This window comes from Mustela nivalis (genome assembly GCF_964662115.1).
Source record: "Mustela nivalis genome assembly, chromosome: 1".
Taxonomy (NCBI): domain Eukaryota; kingdom Metazoa; phylum Chordata; class Mammalia; order Carnivora; family Mustelidae; genus Mustela; species Mustela nivalis.
Window position 1 is genome coordinate 202,968,964 of NC_139020.1, and position 25,548 is coordinate 202,994,511.

General features: G+C 58.5%; 3 protein-coding genes across 28 annotated transcripts in view; all 3 read right to left on the reverse strand.

Moving 5' to 3' along the window:
* Positions 1–596: 596 nt before the first annotated feature.
* Positions 597–2,803, reverse strand: OCEL1 (occludin/ELL domain containing 1). Its single transcript, XM_082711038.1, has 6 exons — positions 2,696–2,803; positions 2,163–2,339; positions 1,848–2,047; positions 1,477–1,642; positions 1,180–1,233; positions 597–1,001 (listed from the first exon to the last, which is right to left on the reverse strand). The coding sequence occupies exons 2-6, from the start codon at positions 2,238–2,240 to the stop codon at positions 879–881; spliced, it is 621 nt and encodes a 206-aa protein (XP_082567164.1). The 5' UTR covers positions 2,241–2,339; positions 2,696–2,803; the 3' UTR covers positions 597–878.
* Positions 2,804–5,156: 2,353 nt separating this feature from the next.
* Positions 5,157–8,289, reverse strand: USE1 (unconventional SNARE in the ER 1). Of its 2 annotated transcripts, XM_082710803.1 has the most exons (8): positions 8,121–8,289; positions 7,711–7,760; positions 7,484–7,562; positions 7,241–7,393; positions 6,718–6,730; positions 6,247–6,274; positions 5,779–5,953; positions 5,157–5,356 (listed from the first exon to the last, which is right to left on the reverse strand). In XM_082710803.1, the coding sequence occupies exons 1-8, from the start codon at positions 8,259–8,261 to the stop codon at positions 5,174–5,176; spliced, it is 822 nt and encodes a 273-aa protein (XP_082566929.1). In that variant the 5' UTR covers positions 8,262–8,289; the 3' UTR covers positions 5,157–5,173. The 2 variants fall into 2 exon arrangements, with proteins under 2 accessions (XP_082566929.1, XP_082566930.1); XM_082710804.1 differs by lacking the exons at positions 6,247–6,274; positions 6,718–6,730 and having other exon boundaries at positions 5,779–5,942; positions 7,183–7,393.
* A 1,383-nt stretch (positions 8,290–9,672) lies between these two features.
* Positions 9,673–25,548, reverse strand: part of MYO9B (myosin IXB) — an 84,873-nt gene continuing 68,997 nt past the window's right edge. For 5 of the 25 annotated variants that reach the window (XM_082707536.1, XM_082707520.1, XM_082707538.1 and 2 more), the window contains 21 exons: positions 24,911–25,033; positions 23,664–23,813; positions 23,417–23,583; positions 22,199–23,113; positions 21,410–21,482; positions 21,115–21,239; positions 19,187–19,320; positions 18,769–18,959; positions 17,428–17,526; positions 17,141–17,314; positions 16,998–17,036; positions 16,710–16,821; positions 15,784–15,857; positions 15,093–15,285; positions 14,875–15,003; positions 14,482–14,587; positions 14,096–14,227; positions 13,051–13,174; positions 12,130–12,272; positions 11,215–11,342; positions 9,673–11,094 (listed from right to left, as the gene is read on the reverse strand). In XM_082707536.1, the coding sequence (XP_082563662.1) occupies positions 10,679–11,094; positions 11,215–11,342; positions 12,130–12,272; positions 13,051–13,174; positions 14,096–14,227; positions 14,482–14,587; positions 14,875–15,003; positions 15,093–15,285; positions 15,784–15,857; positions 16,710–16,821; positions 16,998–17,036; positions 17,141–17,314; positions 17,428–17,526; positions 18,769–18,959; positions 19,187–19,320; positions 21,115–21,239; positions 21,410–21,482; positions 22,199–23,113; positions 23,417–23,583; positions 23,664–23,813; positions 24,911–25,033 (3,747 nt within the window). In that variant the 3' untranslated portion in view covers positions 9,673–10,678. Of the gene's footprint in view, positions 11,095–11,214; positions 11,343–12,129; positions 12,273–12,583; positions 12,632–13,050; positions 13,175–14,095; positions 14,228–14,253; positions 14,588–14,874; positions 15,004–15,092; positions 15,286–15,783; positions 15,858–16,709; positions 16,822–16,997; positions 17,040–17,140; positions 17,315–17,427; positions 17,527–18,768; positions 18,960–19,186; positions 19,321–21,114; positions 21,240–21,409; positions 21,483–22,198; positions 23,114–23,416; positions 23,584–23,663; positions 23,814–24,910; positions 25,034–25,548 lie in introns of those variants that run through there. The other 20 variants (XM_082707514.1, XM_082707532.1, XM_082707517.1 and 17 more) reach the window with 8 other exon arrangements.

The window sequence follows — 25,548 nt, forward strand, 5'->3', positions numbered from 1 at the left end:
TTAGGGAATCCAGTGGGTCTCTTGGGCTGAGTGTGCCCCCTTCAGGAAGTCCCCAGTGTCCTGCCAAAGGAATTCCATAGGATGCCCACTAACCAAGACTAGGGAGGGTCCTCAGCCAGCCCTCCCTCTGTTACTGGAAGCTTTTTCTTTAAGGATTTATTTAATTATTTTAGAGAAAGCGAGAGAAAGCAGAGGGAGAGGAAGAGGGAGAAGCAGACTCCCCACTGAACCCGGTGCCCAAGGCAGAGCTTGATCACATGACCCCCGAGACCACGACCTGAGCTGAAACCGGACAGATGCTCAACCAGTAGAGCCACCCAGGCGCCCCAGTTACTGGATATTTTTGGCTCCTGGAGCTCCCCCAGCCCAAGCCTGGCTAGGTTAAGTAATGCTGGGTGTCGGCCCCTCAGCTTCCCACCAGAAGGCCATGGGTGAGGCTCTGGGTGGAGAGGGAACCCTCTAGACAGACAAAAGTTCACATCCTCCTGGGATAAGTCCCTTTCCTTGAACTTCGATTTTTAACTTGGGAAAATGGGAGAACAATTTTTTGGCAACAACCGAATGAACCCAGGAGTGTTGAGCAGCTGTACACAGTAGGCATTTCATAAATGTTTATTACACTGAGATAGAGACGTGGGCAAGACCTGCTTGCAGGGGATGGGCTGAAATCTGGGCTCTGGGTTGCTGGTCCCTGAGGAGGTCCTGGGACGGATTCCCGGAGGAGGCACCATCAGAGCTGGGTCTCAAAGGCTGAGGCATTTGCCAAAGCTACCCCAGGAGCGGGTAAAAGCAGGAGCTAAAGCCAGGAGGTAGGAGAAGAGGCGAGGGCAAGGTGGAACCGCCACCCGATGTGTCCCTCTGCCTGTCCGCCAGGGCACTCAGAAGTACACAGAGCTCTCGCAGTCTCCTTGCTCATCGAACTTCTGAATCTGCTTCTTGAGGTGCCTCAGTTTGCCCTTCAGGTAGTGGCAGCGAGCCTGCTTGTCCAGGAAGCTGGGGTCCTGGGAAAGTCCAGCAAGACCCAGGAAAGTCCATGGGGTACTTTGAGCCTCAGTGGCTAACCCTTTGCCTCTTTCTCTCTGGGCCTCAGTTTTCTTTCCTTGAAACTGGGTACCCTGAGCTCATGCGAGGGTCAGGGGTACAAAGGCCAGCCAGAGGGACTCAGCGGACACAACTTACCGTCTGCTTCTTCTCAAATTCCCTCCAGACACGGGCAGCAACTTGGGCTTCCTTCTGCAAGTGGAGAAGGGGGTGGGGCTCAGAGAATGCTGAATCCAAGGAGGGATGGGGAAACTGAGGCTCAGACAAAGTGACCCATCTAATGAGAACCTCCAGGGCTGATCTCAGCCCCTATGCTGTGGCCCCCACCCAGCCTAGAAGAGGCAGGGGCCCAGAGACCCGGACCCGGCGGGTGTCCCAGAGGCCAGAGTCCACCACCTGGAAGGCTGTGGGGCAGATGTTTCTGCTGGGGCTGACCTGGCTTTGGGGCTTGGGCAGCGAGTTCAGCAAGGTCTCTAGCTGCTGGAGCTTTGCCAGTGCAGAGCCCACCTCCCGCTGGAGCTCCAAGAACTCTGTGTATTGGTCCTGGAACACGGCAGCATAGCAGCTCCGCTCCCTCTCACTGCTCACTTGTGGGTACTTACTGCGGGGTTAAAGTGGGGCAGACAGTGAGTGGAAATAACCCATCCCTTTCCCCCCGATCATTTTAATTTGTTCTTCTTTGCCCATGTTGGACTCCCTGCCCCAAATGCCCCTTTTCTCTTGTTACTATTTAGTAAACTCTTATTCATTTGTCAAAGCCCCAACCTCAGGCCCCTTCCCTGTTCCCAGGCATCAGGAACACTCACAGCTCATAGTCGGGCACTAGGTGAGGCCTTCGCATATGCCCCCTGGGGATGGCTTCAATAGACTTCTTGGTGCTCAAGGGAGCCAGGGAGGGCAGCTCATCCTCAAATACAATCTTCTTGGGCTTTGCCCTGTGCATTCCTGGTTGACGCTCGCGCAGAGCGCGGGGGGCGCTGGTTTCCCCGCCTGGAGGCACCAATCGCTGCGGGTGCCGCAGGTATCATGGTTGGTTTGGGGAAGCCGGAATCCCTCAAACTGGCGGGAATGAATCTCTTGCTTAGGCTTGGCCTGGGGACCCTCCTCCCGTTCAGACTCACCGGGGGCCCAGGGCCAGGAGGGCGGGTCTGCAGGTCCCCCCGGCAACCGCGGGTCTTGGGGGACTCCCGGGTGGGCATCCGCCTCAGCGAGGCGCCGCTCGGGCGTCCCCGGGGCGACGAGCGGGTCCTGCGGGGGGCGCCGTGGCCCCCGCATGGGGGGGTCAGCCGGCGAACTGTCTGTGGGCACCAGAGAGGGGCGCGCCTGGAGGCGGGGAAGGCTGGAGGACGTACGGGGAGGCGGACCCCGGAGCGGCCAACTCTTCCGCGAGATCTCTAGCTCCGCCTCTATTTGCATAGACGCACCCGATTGGCTCTCAGAGCAGCCCGCCCCCGGCTGCGTAACCCGGAAAGGTGCGACGCCCGTGACGCCACCGTGTATCCTGGGTGGCCGCGCCTCTAGTTAACCCCTGCGCTGCCGCAGCCTCGCCTGCTAGGGCCCGTGAAGCCCACGGACACCGGCCCACCCCCTGAGAGGTCCCCCAGGACCTCCGCCCCAGCTGCGGGCCGCACGGACTGCTCCCGTCCGGGTTTACCTGTCCCAGCGTCCGGGTCTCCGGGTTTGGATCCGCTGCCTCAGAGGCGCCTGAGTCTGTGTTGTGCGTTAACTTCAAAGGCTGGACCCAAGTGGCCGGGTCGGTCCACAGGGCGGGGCGGGGCCTAGGGAGATTGGGCGGGGTTGGCGGCGAGGGGGCGGGACCCAGCGTTAAGGGAAGTGTATCCGCTTTTGAAGCCAGGTTCGAGTCCAACCGGACGGGACCGGACGTATTTGTTGTGTATTTGGAGCTGCTGACTCACCTTCTCTGACCCTTGGGTGTTTCTGGCCTGAGAAAGAGGTGGTTTTTATATTTTTAACATATTTCCTTAATTATTAGATTATTATGCTCTGACCAGTTGTGGGAGAAAACGGTTTTCCCCACTCTTGCTAACTCCAGTGCCATTACAGTTTCCCGCAAGTGTATCTTCGAAGTTTTAATTCTTGACTAATCTCATGTGAGAAAAGTTCAGAAATGATTTGTCTTTCTTTTCCTGCACGTTTTCTTTTTCTTGTTTGTTTTTGGGAGCTCTTTGTATGCCAAGGATGTAGTTTAACCAAGTAGTGCATCTTCTTTCACTGTTACAGGTGAGACCGTCCGATACATTTTACAGGCTTTTTTGCCCCCCACCCCCCATGTAGGAAACTAAATATTCATTAAGCCCCTTGATATTTTACTGAATTCTCCTGTTTACATAGCTTTTTTTTTTTTAAAGTTAGTTTGGGTTTCTCATATAATTGTATCACTTGCAAAGAACTTTGCCCCCCTCCTTTTTTTTTCCATTTTTCAGTCTGATCTTTCTTGTCCAGTTGTACTGACAAGCACTCCAGACCATGTTGTCTTTTGGGGAGTCAGGTGGACTGTGGGCATCATCTCTACCTTCCTCTCTTTGATGGCAGAATTGCCAGTGTTTGTTCATTAAGTTCAATGCTTGGCTTGAGATTTTGCAGTTAAGTGAGGAAAATATCTATCTTGCTTATTGTTTATTGAGATGTTGAGTGATAGATTTTTGAACAGTACAATGTACCATTTCACCCTATGATTTTCTTTCCTGATGCATTAATGTGGCTATTAACAAACTTCCTGGGCGCCTGGGTGGCTCAGTGGGTTAAGCGACTGCCTTTGGTTCAGTTCATGATCCTGGAGTCCCAGAATGGAGTTCCGCATCGGGCTCCCTGCTCTGCAGAGAGTCTGCTTCTCCCTCTGACCTTCCCCGCTGTCATGCTCTCTCCGTCTTTCTCAAATAAATAAATAAAAATATTTTAAAAAAACTTTCCTATTGAACCATCTCTGCATCTTAAGTGTGAGCCTTGTTAAGATTTACTTTTTTCTTCAAAGATTTTTAGTAATTTCTACACCCAAAGTGGGGTTCGGACTTACATCCCTGAGATCAAAAGTTGCATCTGTACTGACTGAACCAGCCGGATGCCCTTAAGACCTATTAAAAGTTGCCATTAGAGCTTATAAGAAGCTTTACTTGGGTGCCTGGGTGGCTCAGTGGGTTAAGCATCTGCCATAGGCTTGGATCATGATCTTGGGGTCCTGGGATCAAGCCCCCAATCAGGCTCTCTGCTCAGCAGGGAGCCTGCTTCCCCTCCACCCCTGCCTGCCTCTCTACTTGTGGTTTCTGTCAAATAAATAAATAAAATCTTTTAAAAAATAAAGATTTTGGTGATACTTGGTATAAAGATACTTGGTGTTTCTACACCAATGTTGACAGGGGTCCCGGTATTGCCCACTCACACTCCCATGGGTCTGGGACACCCTTGTGCTCCTGTCACCTGCCCAGCCTCCTTCACTGAACTCCCTTGGTCACCCCCCTTTCATAGGCTTCACCTTCATCATCTGGAGTGAGGGTGAGCAGAGCCCAGGACCAGTGGTTCTCCCAGGACTCCCACTCTAGGACCTCTTCCAGGGTCCCACCTCGGGAGTAGTGCCCACGCAGTTCTCATCTGAAATGATCAGGCTATGAGCTTGGCAGGGCAGAGTTTCCACAGACCCTCACATGTTTGTTGAATGACTTGGTGAAGCCTCTAGTTTCCTGAGAGCTCAGGTGGCGGCTGTACTAAGTCCCACCTCTGAACTGTCACCTTCAGTCTCAAGGAAGGCCCAGCCCTGATGCTCCCTCCTCCAGGCTGACCTCCAAACATAGCCGCATTTCTCCGCCCACCCTCTAGCCGCACCCCAACAGCACAGGGCTGAAGGTTCTGTGTTTGGCTCTGATTCTACCGGCCTGGGGCCTCCTGTGGCTTCTTGGGCCCTGGCCTTTCCCCATGTGGGGTGGGAACCGGGGCAGAGGAATCCAGGTGGGGGGGAGTTCACTGGGTCACTGCCCCACTGCCCCACCTAGACTGAGCTTCCTCTCCTGCTCTCAGGAACATCCGAAGACCCTCCCGTGTTATTGCCCGCCCCGAAGGATGCCCCTGGACACGGCGGGGGAGCAGACAGAAGACAGCCCACATGGGCCGGGACAGGCCTTTATTTGAGTTTGGGCATGATGCGGATGAAGAGGATCATGCTGATGAAGATGAAGCAGACGACAATAAGCATGGCCCAGAGCAGCCAGTTGACGGACTTCTGTGTGTGCTGCTCCAGCCGCTCCGACTCGGTCTTCAGCTTCTCCAGGTTCTGGTCGGCCATCTTGAGGGAGTGCGACAGGGTCTGTGGGAGAGGCAGGGAGAGTGTCAACAGAGTGTGGCCTCTCCCTGCCATCTGAGGGCAAGTGGACTCTCTAGGCCCTGGCTGGTACTGTGTCCTCGCCTGGGAATTCCACCTCTGCCTTCTGTCCAACTTCTATTTTTTTTTTTTTAAGATTTTATTTATTTATTTGACAGACAGAGATCACAAGTAGGCAGAAAGGCAGGCAGAGAGAGGGGGGGAAGCAGGCTCCCCGCTGAGCAGAGAGCCTGATGCGAGGCTCGATCCCAGGACCCTGAGATCATGACCTGAGCTGAAGGCAGAGGCTTAACCCACTGAGCCACTCAGGCGCCCCTGTCCAACTTCTGTCATGCAGCAAAGCCCTGGCCACAATGCCCCTGGGTCAGGAAGCCTTTTCTGATGTCCGGGGCAGACTGCCCTCCCACCTGGTTGTCCTTCTTGATGACACTCTGAGCAGCCAGTGTGTTGGTCTTGAGGCTTCGGGCCAGGCCTAGCATCTCTTCTGCCAGCTTCTCCTGGAGGTTCTGATGTCGCTGCAGGACAAGGTCCAGCTCGGCTGCCGACTGCTTCTCATCCCCTGGTCTGGGCCCTGTCACCCCGCTGACCTCACACGTGGGTGGACGGGAGGCATGAGATGGAGTGGGGGAGGGTAAGAGACCAACATGTTCCCAAGCAACCCAGAGAGTATAGCTCTAGCTGCTGCCCTCCCTGGGGCTCCATTTCCCCTTTTTTGCTTTGGCGTTTAGGAAGAGCAGCCGCAGAAGGGGCTTCTGATCAGTGGTTCAGAGGCTTGTGGGGGCCCTTGTGGTGGGTGCCTCAGCAGCCCTAGATTCCTCCATCCACCCGGCCCCACCCCCACCCCCCAGTGCTACCCAAGGGCTGAAGACACTTACACTCTCTTCCTCACATCCAGCTGGGGCTCTGGAAGCGAAAAATACCAAGCAGGAAGGAGAAGATTGGTTTCCTATTTTCCTGGCTTCCTGATCATTCAGTGCCTGTGATGTGTCTGCTACTCATAATGCCATTTCTTGTCCAGTCTGCCGCTGGTGAGCTCCTGATCATGCTTCAAAGCCCTAGCTCAAAAGCCCTCTCTTTTAAGAAGTTTTCCCTTACCCCTACCTGGGTTCCCCCAGGCTCCAGGTCCCTTCTGCTGGTCTAACCTTGGCCCTGTGGCCTGGGAGTATCCAGCTTTATTTCCTCTGGGGCGCAGCTCCTCTGTCCTGGTACCCCCATCAGGCATAACTAAGTGACTGCCCCTGAGCCTATGCTCCCTGGGCTGTGGGAGACCTTTGGGGAGCCAGGTGAGGAATGTGAGGCAGCACAACAAGTAAGCATCAAGTCCTATTTTCTTTAGGGCAGCTCACCTCCAGCAGAGTCCTATGGGAAAAAGAGAGAGGCATGAAGTCACTTACCTGTCCTTCCCCAAAACTGCCCTTTCAGCTCTCAGAACATCCCCCCACCACTCATTTGGTGCCCCGGGAAAATCCCATGAATGACCTCTGGACCTCAGTTTTTTCATACTTTGATTATGATCCACGTAAAATGCTTAAAAAGACACTTGCTGTTGCATTTTACAAATGGAAAAGCTCGTTTATCTGTGGCAAGATGAGATAAGGTCATCTATCTGTGTCAAACTTGTCTCTGTTGCTTTGGGCCAACTCTGGGGCTTAACTAGATAGGTACCATTTTTGCCTTAGACCAAACTCCTACACATCTAGAAAAATCCCGGCTTGGCCTTTCTGTCAGGAAGCAGACTGCCCGCCCAGGGCAGAGGCTGTTGGGCCCCCTAAGGTCCCTGCACCAGCCACCATTTGTTGTTCCGGCTACACCCAGGCACGAAACTGTCCCTAACCAAAGGGTTCCCAGGACCCAGGGAGGAAGCCCTACCGTGCCTAGCAGCTCACTCCTCATTTCGCTGGTGTACCGAGCCCGCGACTGCAGGTGCACCGTCTTTGTGGCGGGTACCCGCTCCCTGGCTGTGGTTGGTACACGGCCGGGGGCCAGAAACTGGTTGGCGAGTGCCTTCTCTGAGGCGGAGGTCTGCAGAAGAGGGAGAAGGGGTCACCACAGGGGCAGGTCCTGGGCAGGTGAGCGCTATGAGGGCTGAGGAAGTAGAGCATCCAGGCTTACCAGCTTCTCTGCCTGCAGCATCCCCTTCAGAAAATCTACCTTGCGGGAATATTCATTGATCACCTCAGAGGCTGGTTTGCTGGAAGGCGACAAGAGAAAAAGAAAACCTGTCCACCGTCCCTAGTTCCAGGAAGGGTCTCAGCAAGGGCTGGCGTCCAGGGATTCCCCATCAGGAGCCGGTCCTGGCCCATCCCAGATTTGGAGCCCCTGTAGCCACTAGCACTCACCTTGGCTGGGCTTTCAGGGCCTGCAGCATGTCCTCGAGGGCTCCCACGTACTGGGGAGAGAAAGCAGGGATGTAAGCCTGGTCTGCCAAGCCCTCTCCTCCCTGCCCTGTTCGAAGTGGGGGTGAGGGTAAGGCGTGGGGGGCCGTCGGAGCCAGCAGGGGGCGGAGCCAGGACGGGGAGGGACGGGGGGGGCCCTGGGCTGAAAGGGGGAGGAGCCACGTGCCAGGGAGGCGGAGCTAGTTGAACTCGAGGGAATGGGGCGGGAGCTGCAGGTGAACGTGGCGGAACCGGCCGGAAGGGGCGTGGTCAAGAACGGCCGTTGGGTCTGGGGAGTAGGGCCCGGTAGCCGCTAGCTGCGGAAGCCGCAGTCCGGGAGTCGGGCTCTGCTTGACAGTGCAGATTTCCCTCACCTTCTCCAGACGCCACTCCTCCGGGTCCCGCTTCTCCGCTGCCATCGCCTCGCAGCGGCACAGCAACCGCACCAGGTTCAGCTCCAGCCTCGACGCTGCCATCATCTCTCGGCGGTATCCTGCCCCTTCCGCTGGCGCCATCTTGGAAAAGGGCGGAAGTGCCCTCGTTCGGGCTTCTTCCGGGCGCGTCCGCCTCTTTCACTATTGCATCTTTGGGGCGGAGCTAAGGTTTTGTTTCCGGGAGAGGCACAGTCCTGTCTGTGTTACTCAGGGCGGAATCGCGTTTTCCCCTTAAACGTCTTAACCCTTCCGGAAGGGTTAAAAGGACCGGTCCTACGGTGTCAGGGCCGTGAGCAGTAGGTCCTCGCCTTATTCCTTTCCTCCTGCTCAAAATTCCCCTGCACCCACTTTTGCTTGGGTTCTTCCCACGGTGCTCTTCCGTATTCAGGCAGCCTCCCCCGGTTCTTCCCGGGGTACGGACCCGGCACTAAGGAATCCCAAGGCTTAGGGGCCCATCCAGAGTTTGTGTTTATGAGCTTCCGGGTCTGATTCTGCCACCCCCGCAGTGGCCCTAAGGAAGTTTTAACTTTTTTGGGTCGTCCCTTCTTTGGGAAACGGGTGGTATGACAAAACCTGCCTGTGGGAGGGGGGCGGATATTAGCTAGCTCTGGGGGTGAGAGGTGGGGCAGGGTCACCCCTAACGCCCAGACCTTCTTGGAGAGAATCCCTCGCCCCCCAAGTCCCCAGGCAGTTGAGGCCCATCCTGCAACCTCCCCTGACCCCTATGCTTGCAGAGGACAGGGTAAGGATTGGAGCTTCAGAGGGACTGAAGCCTGGCTTGCAGCACTCATCCATCTTCCTTCCTACCCTTCGTGTCACCTGTGTCCTGGTCCCACATGGGCCTGGTGTCCTCGCAAAACACTATGTAGGAGACTAAACCCAGGGTGGATGAAGGGGGTCACTGGAGGCAGATGGGGCAGGCTCCAAATCCCAGCCCTACTCCATCCCAAACGTGTGGCCTTGGAGAAGTCTCCCAGCTCTCTCTCATGTGCCATCTGGACTTGGGTTCTTCCTTGCCCCCAGACCCCTGCCCCATGGGCCCTGCCTGCCAGCAGGTTCCCGCAACTGCCCATCCTGGGAGCTGGTCTGAGAGGGGATAGTTGGGGGTGTGTGGCTTTGGGCCCTAGTGGGCCCACCAGGAACTGATCCCTTCACAGGGAGATGGCCTATGTAGCTGACATTTAAGCCCTAGCTTTGGGGAGAAGCTGGGTGCTGAAATGGCAACAGGAGCAGCTCAGGACAAGAGGCTCTTTGCCAAACCTCCCCCCTCCATTTCCAGATCAATAACAAGCACCTGCAGCAGGCGCACCCCTCAAGTGAGGACTCCATGCGAAATTCCAACAGCAGCATTGCCTGGAAGATCAAGGCAGGTCCTCCCAGTCCAGGGGCACAGCCCACCCCCCTGCACCGCTCTTGCCCGAGACCACAGGGTGGACCGCCACCAGCCAGCTCCTCCTCCTCTGACGGACTCTGAACCCAGTCCGAGCAGGACTTGCATACACACACCTTTCAGGCACTTTTTATTTTTGCACGGCTTGTGGAGCACCTGGGGCACTTCTCGTCCCACACCCGTGGCCGTGTGTCTGGGGAGTGAGCCAAGCCTGGGGGTGGGGGGAGCCCAGCTCCGGAGATCCCCAGCCTGTCCCCGTTGACCAGCAGGAATGTCCAGCCCCAGGCCTTGCCCTCCCTGCTTATGAGTGGTCCTGAGTCACGGCTCCTGTTGGCCACGTGGAGAGGACAGTGTGCTGAGGGTTGCCTCCTCTGGCCTCCTGAGTCTGGGGCTTGGCGAACAGAAGAGTGACGGCCACATTCATGTCTCCCCGGGATGTGAGGTCTGTGGTGCTGCAGGTGGAGGCTGTTGGCCACCTTGTGTCCTGACTCCAGCCACCAGCCTTGATCCCCACCGAGGCTCCGACACTCCTTCAGATGCAGGCCGGAAGATGCATCCGAGACACGCCTGGGGCTGTCAGGGGCCCCCTGGGTCCAAATCCCCCATGCAAGGCCCCAGCCCTCAGACTGCGGGCCCCGGGCCGTCCTCAGTGCAGGTCTGAGGCCCCGACATGCACTGGCCATGCAGGCTTTGCTCTGAAGACTCAAGTCCAGGTTATAAGGGAGATGAAGGGCGTTAATATAAAAGTTTGTACATACATGTATAAAAAACAATTTGGTCTCTTGTTAAGGCTGTTACAGTTTAAAGTTATGTAAACCACGCACAAAGAAACAGTTACCATATAAAACAAAAAGGGAGGTGGGAGATGCCAGGCCACCCACCGTGATTTGGTGCTCTGGGTGGGTGCGTCTGTGCAGTGTTGGGGGCTCAGCAAGGGCGGCCAGGCCTTGGCTGGCCTCTCCCTGCTTGGCCTCTGCACGTGGGGCTAGTGCCCACCTCACATTGTCTTGGAGCTTCTCGTTCGGGATCCTTCTCAGCCAAACGCGGGCTCTGCAGCTTGGTGCCCAGCTCAGGCTGGGACTCGCGGGGACTCTGGCTCTGGGGGCCCTCAGCCATTGGCCTGGCCCGAGGTGGGGGGCAGGCAGTAGGTCGGGGGATCTGAGTACCTCCGCTTGGCCCCAGGAGGCCGGTCGTCCTCGTCTGGGGGCTCCCGCGTGCCCAGCACGGGCAGGAGAGTGCTGGGTGTGACATACACCGAGTGTACCTGGTCCGGGCGGCGGGCGGGCGGCTCTCGGCGCCTCACGGGGGCAGCAGCCTCTGGGGCACCCGGTGCCCGGCCGGGGAGGTGGGAGGGCAGGCCGGGTGGGAGCTTGATGTTGGTGGTGGGCATGATGGGGGTCCGCCGGGGGGTCTTCACTCTGACCGTCACGAAGGACGACGGCCTTCGTCGTGGAGGGGCGGCTGCCACGGGGAGGGGGCTCAGGGCGGGCGCGCCGGGGCTGGGGAGAACAGGCGCGGGGGGCCCTTTTGAGAGACAGACGGCAGGGTTACTGCAGCTTCGGGGCTTGAAGACGGACCCTTGCCCCAGGGCCTGCCGGCGGTGGACATGGGAAGGACAGAAGCAGACGCTGCCTTAATACTGACCTTCTGAGGCCCCCCGCCCGGCCCGTTCTTCCAACAGGCTCTCCGTGCTGGCCGATGTTTCCGAGTCCAGGTTTTCTTCATCGGAGCCCCGAGGGTCCAGCTCCGGAAGCCGGTACGTGATGTCCTCCCTGTAGGGGGGGTGCAGAGAAGGGGGTCATGGTGTCCAAGGCTGTTCCCAGGGTGAAAGATCTCCCAACAAGGGTGCCAGGCCAGCAGGGGACAGAATGGGCCTTCCTCTTCCTGGATGGGAGCCCTTGCCCTCAGTGCCCCCAGCAGCCATCCCCAAATCACTCCTGGTCCAGAGAAAGTCCAGGGAGGGCTGGGTCAGCCTGCTGAGGGAAGCCAGCCACCTGGCCCTATACTGAGCCACTGACAGGCTCCTGCCTCAGGGCCTTTGCAAGTGTTGGACCCTCTACCCGGAGTGCTCTACCCTGTTCTTCGGACTAGGGAGGCCAAGTGGCCCAGGTCACACCTGTCCTCCTGGCATCATGTTAATGGCATCCCTGTGCACACTCACATCTTAGAGTGACAGGTTAATTGGTCATCCTAGCTAAAACCAACTTCAAGACAAAGTTTGGGCACGACCCCTCTGCTGCCCCCGCTTTCCCCCTGTGGACCACCGGAAGCCGGTACGTGATGTCCTCCCTGTAGGGGGGGGTGCAGAGAAGGGGGTCATGGTGTTCCAAGGCTGTTCCCAGGGTGAAAGATCTCCCAACAAGGGTGCCAGGCCAGCAGGGGTTTAAACAGCCCTAGGCTGCGTTTTAGGGCAGCAGCCCCCCATGAGGGAAGTGCTAGGTGGTGGGAATGAGCCGAGCCGGTCAGCCTCCTCTAACAGCCAGGGTGGCTATGCCAACGGGCTTGGGGAGGAGGGCCCGATGGCAGCGCCAAGGACAGGAAGGGGACGGAGACACTTGCTTCTCCTCCTTGATGGACTGGATCCGCTCAATGAGGATCTCCTTCTCGCGGTCCTCGTCGCCGCCGGGCACCTCCTCTTCCGGCAGCACCCCCAGCTCCTCTGGGCCGCCGCCACTGCTTGCCCGGGCCTTGGGGCTCTTGTTCTACGACAGAGAAGTGGCAGGTGTGGCTGGCCCCTCTGGGAGGGTGGGCCTGGTCTGGCATTGGGGAGGGTCAACAGCTTGGGGAGAGGAGGTTAGTTCTCATGTGGATCCCGTGGGGACAGAGTGGCTGGTGCTCGGCTGATTAGTTGTCCTCAGTGCAGGTGGTCAGCAGGCAGTGGTCCTCCCCCAGCATGCACTTCCGGGAGGTTAGGACATGCTCGGTCTACCCCACGAGACCACGGGCATGAGGGGAACCCAGCATGCACCGCGCCCGGAGACATGCAGGGTGGGCCCGTGGAAAGTGTACATACCAGGACCCCCTCATAGGGAGACGAGAACCCCAGTTTGAGAGGCCATGGCTGGGGAAGAGACGAACAGAGGGTGACCACACAGGGCCACAACCGCCACACGGGCACTGAGCCACATCGGACTGCGGGGACAAGGACAGGATCCTCCCGTGGGAGCCCAGGACTTGCCCTGCTAAGTCCCCATCCCCACTGTGGGGCCACTTCTATGGTGGAGACTCTTCCCTGTCGCAGAGGCCAGAGGAAGACCCGAACTGTCCCCGAGTGGATGACCGGTCCCCTGCTGCCCTTTGAAGGGCAGTCGGCAGGAGGCTGAATGAGGAAGGTGGTCATTCAGCCGATGTGGGGGAACGGGCCCCCAACCGTGCTCCCAAGAGGCCCCTGGCCAGGAGGCATGGGGCCTAGGGTGTACAGGGCGTGCAAGGGGTAGCCAGGTGAGACCCCACCCCGCCACCCAAGGCCAGCGCGCTCACAGCGTTCTGTCGCAGGAGGGAGAGGCGGCGGAAGGCAATGCTCTCTGCGGCTTCTAGCTGGTTGATCTCCTCCATCTTCACCTTGTACTTCCTCATCTGTTCCTTGATGAGCATCTCCACACAGCTGCAGGAGAAAGGGACTCAGTTACCACCTGCAGGATGGCCAGTGTCAGGGCCTGGCGTCTGGAGAGGCACTGGCTGGAGCCTGGGGCATGGGGGCCCGAGATGGAGACCCAGGGCCCAGGCAAGGCCACGGACACAGCGTGGGCTGTGGCTCCCATTTCCTGTGGCAGCATACTGTGTGACATCGTGTGGCTCACTCCACCTTTCTGAGCCTAAGGCCCTGTCTCAACAGGCCTCCCGGTTTGAAGGAGGAAGCACAAGCACTATGGGCCAGAGTAAGCCAGCCCCACACAGTCCCCCTGCAGGGCGGGGCAACACGGAAGTGTGAAGAACAGGTAGGCTGGGTGATGTGTCTCAGAGGCTGCAGGCGACCTGCCCCTGGGGCTCTGGAAGGTGCGCTGTGAGCAGTAAGTGTGGCGGGCGAGAGGCAGGCACAACTCAGGGTTTTCCATCATCACAACCCCACAAGGAGAAAGGGAGCAAAGAAGGTGCTAGAAGAGGCTGGAAGCGAATCTTTCAACACCCCACAGCCACCCAGGTGTGTCAGGGCCACAGGAAAGCCACCTAGAGTGGCAGGTTCTTATTTTTACAGCCTGAGGCCTAAACAGTGTCTTCTTAGTCACTGAGGTCTGACGACCTCCGAGTTCTTTTGAAGAACTCTGAAAACTTCTGAAGATGGTACAGGGGTCAGGAAAGACCGTGTCTCCCCACTTCCCCGACAGCTGCTGCTTTCCTGACAACCCTTGCTGCTGCCAGAGGCCAAGGACATCAGGCTCCCTGATCTGCCCCTCGGCTTGCCACTGGAGAGGGGGTCATTTTCCTTTTCTCTTGTCTTCTTTAGCCTCAGAAACACTTGGGAGGGATGCCCTAGCTGCTGGAGCAGACGCAGCATGGCAGGGTCGGGGTTGGCACTAGCACTCACGTGGTGACCTTGAGGACGTCCTTCATGCTGGTCAGCGGGTCTGAGTTGTCAGGGCAGCGCAGGAGGCAGGGGGCGAAGATGATGGCTAGAGCGCTGGGCGACATGCGGTTCACATCCTCAAGCAAGGCCACCCTGCATGATGAGCGGCAGTTAGGGGTGGCCACGGAGCCCCCAAACCCGGGGCCGGAGCCCCAGGGTGGGGAAGGGGCGGTCATCCCCTGGAGCTGGGATGGGCGGAGAGGGATCGCCACAGGAGAGCCTGGGTCTCCCCCAGACCCTCCTGGCACAGGCTCAGGTCTTGGGGCCGAACCCGAGGCATGCTGGGCTGGGGCTCTTGATGGGGACCCCCAGCCCCCCCCCCCCGGGAGCAGGCAGCGGGCACTTGCTTCACGAGGTGGAAGATGAGCCGCTCCAGCGAGTTGTGGTTGGCCTCGGGCAGGTGCTCCAGGACGGCGTAGATGGCGGCCAGCTGCTCCTGCTTCTCTGGCAGCTCTAGGGGGGCCCAGGGCATCAGCAACCTGTGGGCCCGGCCCCGACACGTTCCCGGGGGGCAGGGGAGCCTCCCGCTGCGTAGGGGCTGGGACGGGCATGTGGCAAGGTATGGGGCCATGGAGGGGTTCCGGCCCTGCCCTTGGCTAGGCACCTGCGCCAGTCCAGCTGCTTTGAGCCCGGGTTTCTCAGCGGGGCCTCCCCAGTTGGCCCTGGCGAGCGCTCATGGTTCCAAGCCCGACCGCGGCCACCCATCCGCCCACCCTCGCTGAGGCTGCTGTGGGCCTCACCTACGGCTCGGAGGAAGTCGCCGTACTGGGCGAAAGTCATGAGGGGCTCAGGCAGCTCTCGAAGCCACTGCTTGAGCACGCCGGTGATGGCATGGATGGGGAAGTTCTCCAGCTTGACGGCCGCGGGGTCTGCAGGGAGGCCGGCAGGGGGCTGGTGAGTGTGGGCAGGAGGATGGTGCCCGAGAACCCCCGCAAAGCTCACCCGCCCTGACACCCACCTGTCTGTAGGGCCTGTCGTAGCTCCCGTGTGCGGTTGGCAGCACCCGACTTGCGGTAGAGGCCTTCGGTGTACAGGCCATGCATCTCCACGTGTTCCAGAAGCTTCTCCAGCACGATGGGCACGGAGGCCTTGTCGCTGGTCAGGCTGTCCACGCACACGCCAAAGTGGCCTGGCTCGGCACCTGGCTCGCTCTGCAACACCAGAAGGCAGGGCTCAGGCCTCCTGGGTGGGCTTCCTCCTTCCTGTCCCTCTGCCACCCCGCAGGCTGCTGGGGGCACCTGGCTAAGGAGGTGAGCTTGCTGGCTGCTGGGCGGGGAGGGGCAGGGGTTCCCCTGTGGAGCAGCCCCAGCTCCCTCAGGGCAGCCAGTCCTGCTCCTACTGTAGCCCTAGCGCTTGGGACTCAGTCTCCCCTGTGCACAGAGCTGGAGGCTTCCCTCCACCGGGAGGATGGAGGGGCAGGGCTGGGGGTCTAAGATGCACACTGATGAAGCCCAGCCCTGCCTCGGGGGCCTCAAGGGGCTCTGACAGAACCGGGGTGTGCTCTGCCCCGGACCAGTCCTTTCTATCAGCTTCCTGCTCCTACCTGACACCCAACCTTGGTCTCGCATCAACCACGTCTTCTCCTCCCATTGCTTGGGATGGCCTCCCCCAGATGGTCTGGAAAGTTCCCGCCCCCGGGCGGCGCTCACCTTGCTCCCGCACGTGTAGGAACAGTAGGTCTGAATCTTGTGCACACACTTCTTGTGGCAGGTCATCTTGCACACTAGGAGGTTATGGGGGGTGGGTCACAGATGGTGCCTCAGGGGACCTGGGTTCCCACCTACTGGTTTCCAAACTTGAGACATAGGAGCTTCTGCCCCAGTTCCCAGGCAGGGAAAGCATGTGGGCAGACGTTCACAGCTGGTGACCGCTACTGGCCTCAGCCTGGCCAGTGGGACAGGAACAGGGGTTTGGGGGGCTTGAGACAGAAAGCTAGCTGAGACCAAAGAGAAGGGGGAGGCCAGTGTCCTTATCTCAGGACGGTGACAACTGCCTGAGTAGTTGTGATGCACATAGGGGGACACACATAGGGACTGAGGGGACAGGAGGCCCTGGGTGGGAAGAGAGGCCCAGGTGATCACGGCAGGAACGCACAACCGCTGGAGATCTGCCTGACTGTGCCCGGGGCCAGACCCTCCTGCCCGCTGGGTTGGCCTGGGCTGTGGCTGTGTCTCGGGGTTCCTCTGCGGCTGAATGGCTTTGCCTGTCACCACATGAGGGACCCTGGGGGTCTAGGGAGACGCTGACAGATCAGGGAGCAGGAACTGTGTGCACGTAAGCTGGGAGGGAGGCCGTGCGGTAAACTATGGAGGTAGGCATGGGGAGGGCAGGCTGCAGAGGCCACAGTGGGGGGTGGGGGGAGGGTGGCTTAGGGCGGGCTGAGAATCAGCATCTACCCCAGGGTGGCAGTGGGAGGACCAAGTGGAAGAAGCATGGCCAGGGCAATGTTCCAGAAATATCTATCCTGTGGCTTGAGTAAAGGCCCCAGTGCACAGTGAGGAGTCTGGGGATGTGGTGGGGGGCAAGGGGGTGTCGTGGAGCATCAGGGGCACGGTGGGGGGTCAGGAGCGCTCACCGCTGCAGAGCAGGGCCTTGTCCATGAGCCAGATGTATGAGAGGCACTGCTCGCACGACTGTGGGATGCTCACCTGGTAGCTGGCAAACACGTGCCCGTTGTGCTGCTGGACCTGGGGGGCCACGGGGGAGGGCGCTGAGTGGCGAGGGGGGCCCCTCCACACTCTCGCTGCAGCCTGTGGTGCCTCAGGCCTGAGGTTCACGCTCACAATCAGGGTTCCCCAGGGCGGGGCGGGAAAACACGCTCACACCTGCGTCTTCACAAGCGCGCACGCGCACAGATACTCACGGCGCGATCCTGCTTCCGCTTCTTCTTCTGAGCTTTGCTCTGCTGTGAGGGAGCACACAGGCATAGTCCGTGAGGGCCCTGGGAGCACACGTGCCTCCAGCCGCCACCCCCACCCCCACCGTCCCCAAGGCGGCACCACCAACCTTGGGCGGCTCAAAGTCATTCTTGGTGTGCCCGCGGGTGAACTCGTCGAGCAGTGACTGGAAGAGGTTGAGGACCAGGTTGGTGTCCTTCTCCCCCCGCTCGGCTGCCAGGTTGTTCACGACAATCTGGTAGTTCTCCATCAGGTCCTTGTAGCCGACATGAATCTTCCCGTTCTGCGGGGATGCAGGCGTGACCCCCGTGGGATGGAGAGACGGTGGGGGGATGCCCTGGAGAGGGCACGGGGGTCCCCACAGGGGCCCTCCCCAGGGCCAGGGGCTGCACATACGGGGACGGAGTACATGGTTTTGAGATTGCTTCTGAACTTCTCCGTGGCTTCGATGAACAAGCTCTCGATGGGAGTCTTCTGGGAGCGCAGGTCGTTTATCTGGAGAAGGAGAGAGAGAGACACCCTGACTCGGAGTGACCACAGGCTTGGCATCTGACTGCCTGATGCTCAGCTCTGTCCCGAGTCCTTCCTGCTTCCCCTGTGATCCCAGCAAAAAAAATCCAGGCTCTCTGGCTAATCCTGGCCTGATCTTTCCAGTCCCTTCAGTCCAGGTTTAAACCATACACCCCATATTGGGGGCTGGATCACCTTGGGGGTGTTGAACAGCACCCCTGGCCCCCACCCACCAGATGCCAGGGACATTCCCCAGTCAGGACAACCAAAAATGTCTGCAGGTGTAGCCACTGGTCCCCTGGGACACAGTCGTCCCTGGGGACTCTTCTGCCAACCACACACAGGCTTGACTTAACCCTGAGCCATGCCCCAAATATGTGCCGTGGTAACCAATTCACTTTTGCTGTATACACTAAGCACTCAATCAATGCGTTTTGTTAAAGTGTATCCCAAAATAAGTTCAAGGCCAGGGCTGAGCCACCGCGAGGCTGCAGGACCTGGGGGTCACTGAGGGGGCCACAAGTACGTCCAGTGCCCACCCAGCTCTAGGCATTTCCGTTTCCTCCAGTGTGAGAGGAAGTGGGCAATCACCCCCCAAGGATGTGGGGAGACAACACACAAAGTGTCTTTCCAACAGCAGATTCTGAACTTTCTGGGTAGGTAGTGCAGGAGAGGACGCTGGCCCGGGCCACAGCCCCTTGCCTGAGGCCCTCAGGACAGGCGTGTCCCAGAGTCAGGCCCTCTGGATATTAACACTGTTCTACAAGTTTTGTGCAGCCCTTGTGATCAGACCCACTGACTTTTTTTTTCTTTCTTAAAGTAAGCTGTACACCCAACGTGGGGCTTGAATTCACGATCCTGAGATCAAGAGTCACATGTTTTATGTTTTACCAACAAGCCAGCCAGGTGCTTCAAGACCCACTGCGTTTTCCTACAAAATGTAAATATCCCTGGTGAGCAACGTGAACATTAGACAAACGTTCTCCCGTGAGTTCAGGTAGGATTCTGCAGTAAAGGAGCTAACGTCAAGTTTGGGAAGCAGTATCTGGTTTCTGGAACTTTCTGTATTGGAACTGCGCCTCTGGATGTTCTGTGCCTGGCACACTAAGGGCTTGGGTTGTTGCAGCTTCAAGGCCCAAACTACTGGGTGCTGACCACCCTTCTGGGGAGGCCCGGGCCTGACTGTGCGTAGCCCCGCGACCCCGCAGCTGCCCCTGGATGGCCCACCTTGTTCAGCAGGAACTCATCCAGGTACTTGAGCTCATTGGCGTTGGTGATCTTACGGAACACGGATTCTCGCCACTTCTCCGACACTGTGATTTTGCCGATCTTGAGGTTTCGATTCTTCTTCCCTTTGCCTCCTGGTTCCTTAGCGTGCTTCTCGCCTGCTGGGTGGCGGTGCTGGTGGCTGAAGGAGGCTGGAGGGAAAAGGAGCAGCTGGGGAGGTGGGTTCAGGGGGATGCATAGTCCCCCCACACAGAGAACCAGGGCCCTGCCCTAGTTGTAAGCTGGGGTCTGCAGCCGGAAAGCGCCCTGGAGTTGGGGGGGTGGTATCCGGGACCAGCCCCGAAACCCTGTGCCCAGCACCCATTCCCAGGGACCCTGGCAAATCTGCCCTCTCTCCCTGAGGCTCCCAGCAACCAACCTTCCAGGTTCTTTTTGGTGGTGGTGGCTTCTGGCGCGGTGTGCCCCGGTGCTGTGTTCTCCATTTCCTCCACCCCCTCGAGGCTGGATTTTTTATCTTTATTCTTATGTAAGAAAAGTCTTTTAAAAGTGGATCTGCAGGAGAAAGTTAAGCAGTTTCTCTTAAACTTCGGGAGGGGACAATGGAAGCAAGGCTGGAGGAAAGGTCATCTTGCTACAAAGAGAAAAGTCACCCTTTGCTTGGTTATCCACGGAAGGAGATGCTACTAAAAATGAGATCGATTTGTGTGACGTGACAGGAGGTCAGGTGAAAAGGCAAGATGCAGGGTGCCCCTGCATCTGGGTGGCTCAGTGGGTTAAGCCTCTGCTTTTGGCTCAGGTCATGATCTCAGGGTCCTGGGATCGAGTCCCGCATCAGACCCTCTGCTCAGCAAGGAGCCTGCTTCCCCCTCGCTCTCTCTGCCTGCCTCTCTGCCTACTTGTGAGCTCTCTCTCTGTGTCAAATAAAGAAAATCTTTAAAAAATTAAATATTAAAAAAAAGGCAAAATGCAGAACAGACATCACAGCGTAACCCCGTTTTCATATTAAAAAAAACAACCTGAAATAAAACTATCTTCTACCCCTTTACGTGTGTTTATGGGCCTGAGTTTTAAGAAAGAAAATCAGAAAGAAAGGATGTCAAATTGTGTGCTGAATGGCGTGTCCCCCAAAAGCTGTGTCCATGTGCTCACGCTCAGAACCTATGAGTGTGACCTTATTTGAGAAAAGGGTCTTTACAGATGCGACTAAGTTACTGTGTGTCATGCTCTGAATGTCTGTCTCCCCCCAGATTTGTACGCCGAAGTCCTACCCTCAGTGTGAGGGTACTGGGGTGATGAGGTCATGAGGGGGGAGGTCCATAATGGAACTGGTACCCTTACAAAAGGGGTCCCGGGGAGCTCCCTTGCCATTCCTGCACATGATGCCCTAGTGAGAAGATGCCATGCGTGAACCAGGATGTGGTCCCCAACACACAGTATGTCTGCTGGTGCCTCGAACGTGAACTTTCAGCTCCCAGAAGACATGTCTAGAGTTTAACCCGCTTACTCTGGTGGTTTTTGTTACAGCAGCCCAAACAGACTAAGACCTCAAGATGAGATTGTCATCCTTATGACAGAAAAAGAACAGAGAGGAAAGAGGAAGGTCATGTGAAGATGCAGGTAGAGATGGGGGGTGCAGACACAGGCCGAGGCTGCCTGGAGCCCCCAGGAACCGGAAGAGGCAAGGGGTGCCCTTTCCTAGAGCCTTCCGAGGGGCTGGCCCTGCCAAAACCCTGACTGCAGACTCCTGGCCGCCAGGACTGTGAGAAGTGAATTTCAGTTGCTAGAAGCCCCCTGATTTGAGGGGCTTTGTTTTGGTGGTGGGGTGTCCGTCCCCACAGTGGTGGGCACTCTGCAAGCCCGTTCTGGACCTTCCTCGACCTCCTGTCCCTGAATTTGGATCAAAGCTTCCCCCATCCCAAGGCCCATCCTCTCCGCTCTGTGATGGACCCGTCTGGAGCACTTCTGCAGGGGCTCTCTGGGGGCAGACCCTGGGTCCAGTTTCTTCTATCCACAGGCCAGGAGGGGTCCTGGAGGTAGGGGGAACCAAAAGCTGGTTCTGATACCATAAAAAGCCAAACGGAACCCATCGACCTGTGGGCCCAGAGGACGTGACCCAGATTGGCTCTAGGCCGCAGTGGGAACCATGATGGCGGCACACGGCCCCACTGGCACGTGAGGAGGTCACGATCCCTCATCCTGGACTGGGTGAGTATTTGCCCAAGAGTGCTTCTTAATCGCCATCACTTTAGACCAGGCTGCGGGGAGACAGGGGGCAGGGGTGGGGCCGGCAGGGACCCTGTGCATCCTCTGATGGTGACCTGAGCCTCCTCCAAAGCCCACACTTACTTAGAGTCGGCCGGGGGGCCTGGGGACAGCCCAGAATCTGTGCCGACAGACGCGTCACCCGATTTCTTCTTCTGGACGGCCGGCTTCTTGGTGCTGGGCTCCCCGTCTACGGCTTCTATAGAAGGCTGCAAAGGGAATGGGACTGGGTGAGCAAAGGCAGGCGGGACTCGCTGGAGGGAAGGCAGGGGCGCTCTGCTCACCATGCCGTCCAGCCACCAACTGCCCTTGTCTTTTAAGCCACGTTTCGGGCAGAGCAGGGGCAGCGGGGGGCGGGAGCCGCAGCCTGAAGCTTTACCTGCATCTTGGTCTGGGATGGGGACGGAAGGAGCTTGGAGACGTCGCTCGTGGACAAGGAAATGCGTCTCTCCCTGCAAGATCACAGAAACGTGGCTTTTATTTATTAGCCCAAGTTAGGATACGTTTTTGGTTGTCCTGACTGGGCTGGGAGGGGCTCGGGCATCTGGTGGGGGACAGCAGGGTGCGGCTCCACGCTCCGAGGGGCACGGGGCAGACCACCCCAGAGAACGGGCTGGCCACAGGTGTCAGCCTGCTGGGCCGAGAAAGCCCGGCCTAGCAGAAGGCCTGCATCTTCTTCCAACTCTTCTTTCCTCTGGCCAGGCAGGAGGGGTTGGGGACTCGGGGTCACCAGCATGTAGCTAGCTAAGGATAAGGCACAGTGGGTCAAGAGCTGAGCCCCTTCTTCAATTCCTGGGTGATCACCCCCACTGAGGATACGGAGACCCAGGGATGTCGTCCCGAGAGAACCGGGGATTTCTGTGTGAACACAGCTCGTGCTGGGGCACGGGTGGGGGTCAGGGAGAGCACCCAGGGTCCCAGCTGGCCCCAGGCTCTGTGGTTCCCGGCAGAGGACAACTCTTTACGTTTCCCTGCCCCTTCCTCCTCCTTCCTCGGGCCTCCCACCCAACTGGTGTTGACTCTCGGGCAGGCACAGAGACACTCACGTTTTTGGGACACGTGGTACTGCCCCGGTCCTGCTGCCAGGCCTCTGTGCGTGCCCCCACCCTGCCCGCCCAACCCAGCCTGGCACCCACAGTGTTCAGACAGGGGAGGGCCCGCAGCTTACTCTGTGGGCGTGAGGGCGGCCCCCACGGCCCGGTGCCGCTCGCTGAGGTCAAGGGACTGGCTCAGCATGGCGCTCGGACAGGTGGGCGGCAGCTTCCTGCCCCGCCAGAGCTCCACGGCATTGGCCAGCCGCTCAGAGTCGGGGTCCCGGTACCGCTGGATCTGGGTGGAGCCTCCAGGGCTCTCAGACCTGTCCAGTGCCCTCGGGTCGCCCCCAGGCTTCCTCTTGTCCTTGGGTGTCTCGGGGGTGGTAACGGGGGCGGGCATGCTGACCCTACTGTCCAAGGCTAGGCTGGTTGGCCGTGCCACGGGGCCAGGCTCCGGGTGCTCGCCCTGCAGCATCTTCGGGGTTTCTCCAGAGAGCTCGCTGGTCGGTGTGGCCTGCGGTGGCTCCTCAGGCTGCTTCTTAGAAGCATTCTCTGTCTCTGTCCCCAAATCTGAAGGTGTTTCATCTTCTCTATTCTCCTTCCTGTCTTCTGGGAGGCTCTCCTCTTGCTCCAGCACAGTCCTTCCAGAAAGTTCTCTGAGGGCGAGCTCTTCCTTACAGGACTGTATGTGTTTGTTTTGGAGCTTCACGTGTTCCAGCCCCCTCTGCCGCCGTGACTCACGCTTTTCCCGGCTGCTGGGCACTTTCTCGTGACTGTCAGCTGTATTTTTCTGGGGCGGGAGAGCCTTCTCCGGGCTGGGGACCTCCATCTCTGGTTGGGAGCTCTCCGCCAGGGGCTCCTCGCTTGGCCACGCTTCAGGTTCCGACGCTGAATGCTCCCTGTCCTCCGATGGTTCCGGGTCCTGCCTGGGCACCTGCTCTGGCTGGGCTGCCTGGCTGGGCCCGCCTTCTGCCGTTTCTGCCCTCAAGGCTTGCTGGGCTGCCCAGTCCTCTCCAGCCCTCTGCTTTTCTGCCACCATCTGGCTGAAGCTGGTGTGAGAAGAGCAAAGAGGGCGGGTTCAGGAACAAACGTGCATACCACCTCCCGAATCCACCCAGGGCTTCAGGGACCCCTGTGCTACCCACGGGCTGGCAGCCAGGCTCTGCCCCTGCCACATGGTGTAATCATGGCCCTCAAGAGATGCTTCTGGAAAGGCGGAAATGCCTCAGCTAGGAAAAGGAGATCTAGGAGGTGGCCTCCTGGGGTCTCCCTGTTGTGGGAGGGATCTGTTAAGAAACCCTCTCAGGCAGCTCCCAGGCGAGGGACGGGAGGCGGGGCCTTGCTCTGCTCACCTCTTACGCTGCAGGTGACCCCGGCAGAGGCTCTGGAGGCGGATGATGCTCTGTCTACGGCGCCGGTAGGCCACCCGCTGCTGGTAGCCCCTCCATGCGGCCTGGAGGTATATGGCGGCCTGTGTCCTCTCCAGGGCCCGACGGACGCGGTAGGAGCGCCAGCAGGCCTGGGGGGTGGGGCAAGCGATCAGGGACAGGGCCCGAGTGACTGCCCCCGTCCCTGGCCCCCATAGGGCCCCTGTGGTACCTGGATGGTGATGGCCGCCTGTCTCATCTGCAGGAAGTGCCGGCGTTCCAGAACCCCCCGGAACCAGCTCTGCAGGAGCAGGATCTTCCGCACGACCTCCCGGTGCAGCGTCTCCTGCAGGGCCTGGCGCTCTGTCTCCTTCAGGAAAACCTGGTGGGCGTGGGTAGGGGGGCGGCGGGGGGAGATCAGCACAGCCCCCGGAATCTCCAGGCCCCGTAAGTGTGTGAGACCAAGCTAGGGTGCCAACAGACCTGACCGAGGGGAGTTTTTTCCCGTCAAGAGAATTCCCCTAACATGAAGTGAACCATCGTCAATACGAGCACATCACTGGCCTTTGGTCCCTCCACAACACTGAGCAAACGTCACAACCATCGGGCTCTGGGACATTTCCATCACCCCAAAGAGAGGTCCCTGTCTCCGGGAGCTGTCACTCCCCTGCCCTCTGTGCCCCAACCCCTGGTAACCGTGATCTGCCTGTCCTGGGCATCTTGGGTACACGGGTTTGCACACTGGGGGTGGCTTTTGTGTCTGGCTTCTCTCCCTCATTGTTCTCAAGGTTCATCTGTGTCCTCGAGTGGAGCAAGACCACACAGTATTTCATCATATGAATGGCCCACAGTTTGGGGACCCATTCATCAGCTGATGGACCGTGTGGGCCATTTCTACCTTCTGGCTATTGGGACGAGTGCTGCTACGGACATGCGCGACACGCGTGTATAAGCATCTGTTTAAACACTCGTTTTCAGTTCTTTTGGGTCCATGCCCGGAACGGAATTGCTGGGTCACATGGTAACTTGAGGATGAGCTGGTTGGAGAACGGCCAAGGGACTTTGCACATCAGGTGAAGCCCTACCAGGGGCTGCCCTTAGCCCTTGTTGGACAAGGACGGCGGCAGGCGCCCCAACAGTAAGAAGCAACCAGCACGCACCTAGAGTTGGTAGACGGTGTCTGAAAGGAACACAAGGGAAGGAAGCCTTCTGCCTGACCCTGAACACTAGCAACTGGCTCCCCGACACTCTGCAGGAACCCTGGTCCATGTGCGAGGGAGTGGGAGACAGGAGTGAAGCCCGAGTCCTGCCCCTCAGATATACCCCTTCACCTTCTAGGAAAAAAAAATGTGCTGGGCCCTAAGAAAAGCCCCTTGTCTCTCAGCATGTGGCCTGGGACCTCGGGCCACGGGAGGACCCCGTGGGTGGCAGGAGGTGGGGTATGGGTTTGCGGTCCCCCGAAGGGGTGGGAGCCCTGACCTTGGTCTTCCCGATCTGGTAGTTCCTCTTGTCCACATCCATCTTTTCCAGCAGGGCGGAGATGACCTCCCTGCAGGGCGGGGCGTTCTTGGGCAGCAGCACCTGGAACTGTTCTGTGAAATCCTGCGTGAGTTTGGCCAAAAGAGAGTATCTGTTGAGGGTTTCCGCCAGTGGCAAGGTTATGGCGCTCTGGTGAGGCCCTGCTCGAGCCAAGTTTCCAACGCCAGAATGGTACTAACAAAGCCAGAATCTCAGACTCTGAGACAGCTTAAAGCTTCAGAAAGACCACGACACACGGAGCACTGGATCTTTTCGTCACTTGGCGAGTGGCTCTTAAGGACCTGCTGGTGCTGGCACTGGTAAGGGGTGGCCAGGAAACAGGGCTGCCTTTGGCGGGGGGCTCGTAGCCAGTGGCTCATTGCAGAGCTGAATCCGAGCAGAGATACACAGCTTTTAAGCAAACAGGTCAAATTTTTAAGAATGAAGCATTAGTAAAATACACTGGTGCTTCCTCCCATTTCTGGGCTTTGGCTTTTCCTATTTATACAGGGTCAGAGAGATGCTATTTCCAGTCTGTGAATGAGAAAAAGGGAGGCATGCCACGATGAAGCCATGTCCCCGAGGCCATACGGGTACAG

Bases quoted from the DNA above. Each gene is read 5' to 3' on its own strand.
- OCEL1 (XM_082711038.1), bottom strand. From the start codon at position 2,240: ATGCCCACCCGGGAGTCCCCCAAGACCCGCGGTTGCCGGGGGGACCTG. The intron at 2,048-2,162 runs GTGAGTCTGAAC...CGGCACCCGCAG, and splicing joins CTCCTGGCCCTGGGCCCCCG to CGATTGGTGCCTCCAGGCGG. The intron at 1,002-1,179 runs GTAAGTTGTGTC...GGACTTTCCCAG, and splicing joins AATTTGAGAAGAAGCAGACG to GACCCCAGCTTCCTGGACAA.
- USE1 (XM_082710804.1), bottom strand. From the start codon at position 8,261: ATGGCGCCAGCGGAAGGGGCAGGATACCGCCGAGAGATGATGGCAGCG. The intron at 7,394-7,483 runs GTAAGCCTGGAT...CCTCTTCTGCAG, and splicing joins TGCTGCAGGCAGAGAAGCTG to ACCTCCGCCTCAGAGAAGGC. The intron at 5,357-5,778 runs GTGGGAGGGCAG...CCTCTCCCACAG, and splicing joins TCATCAAGAAGGACAACCAG to ACCCTGTCGCACTCCCTCAA.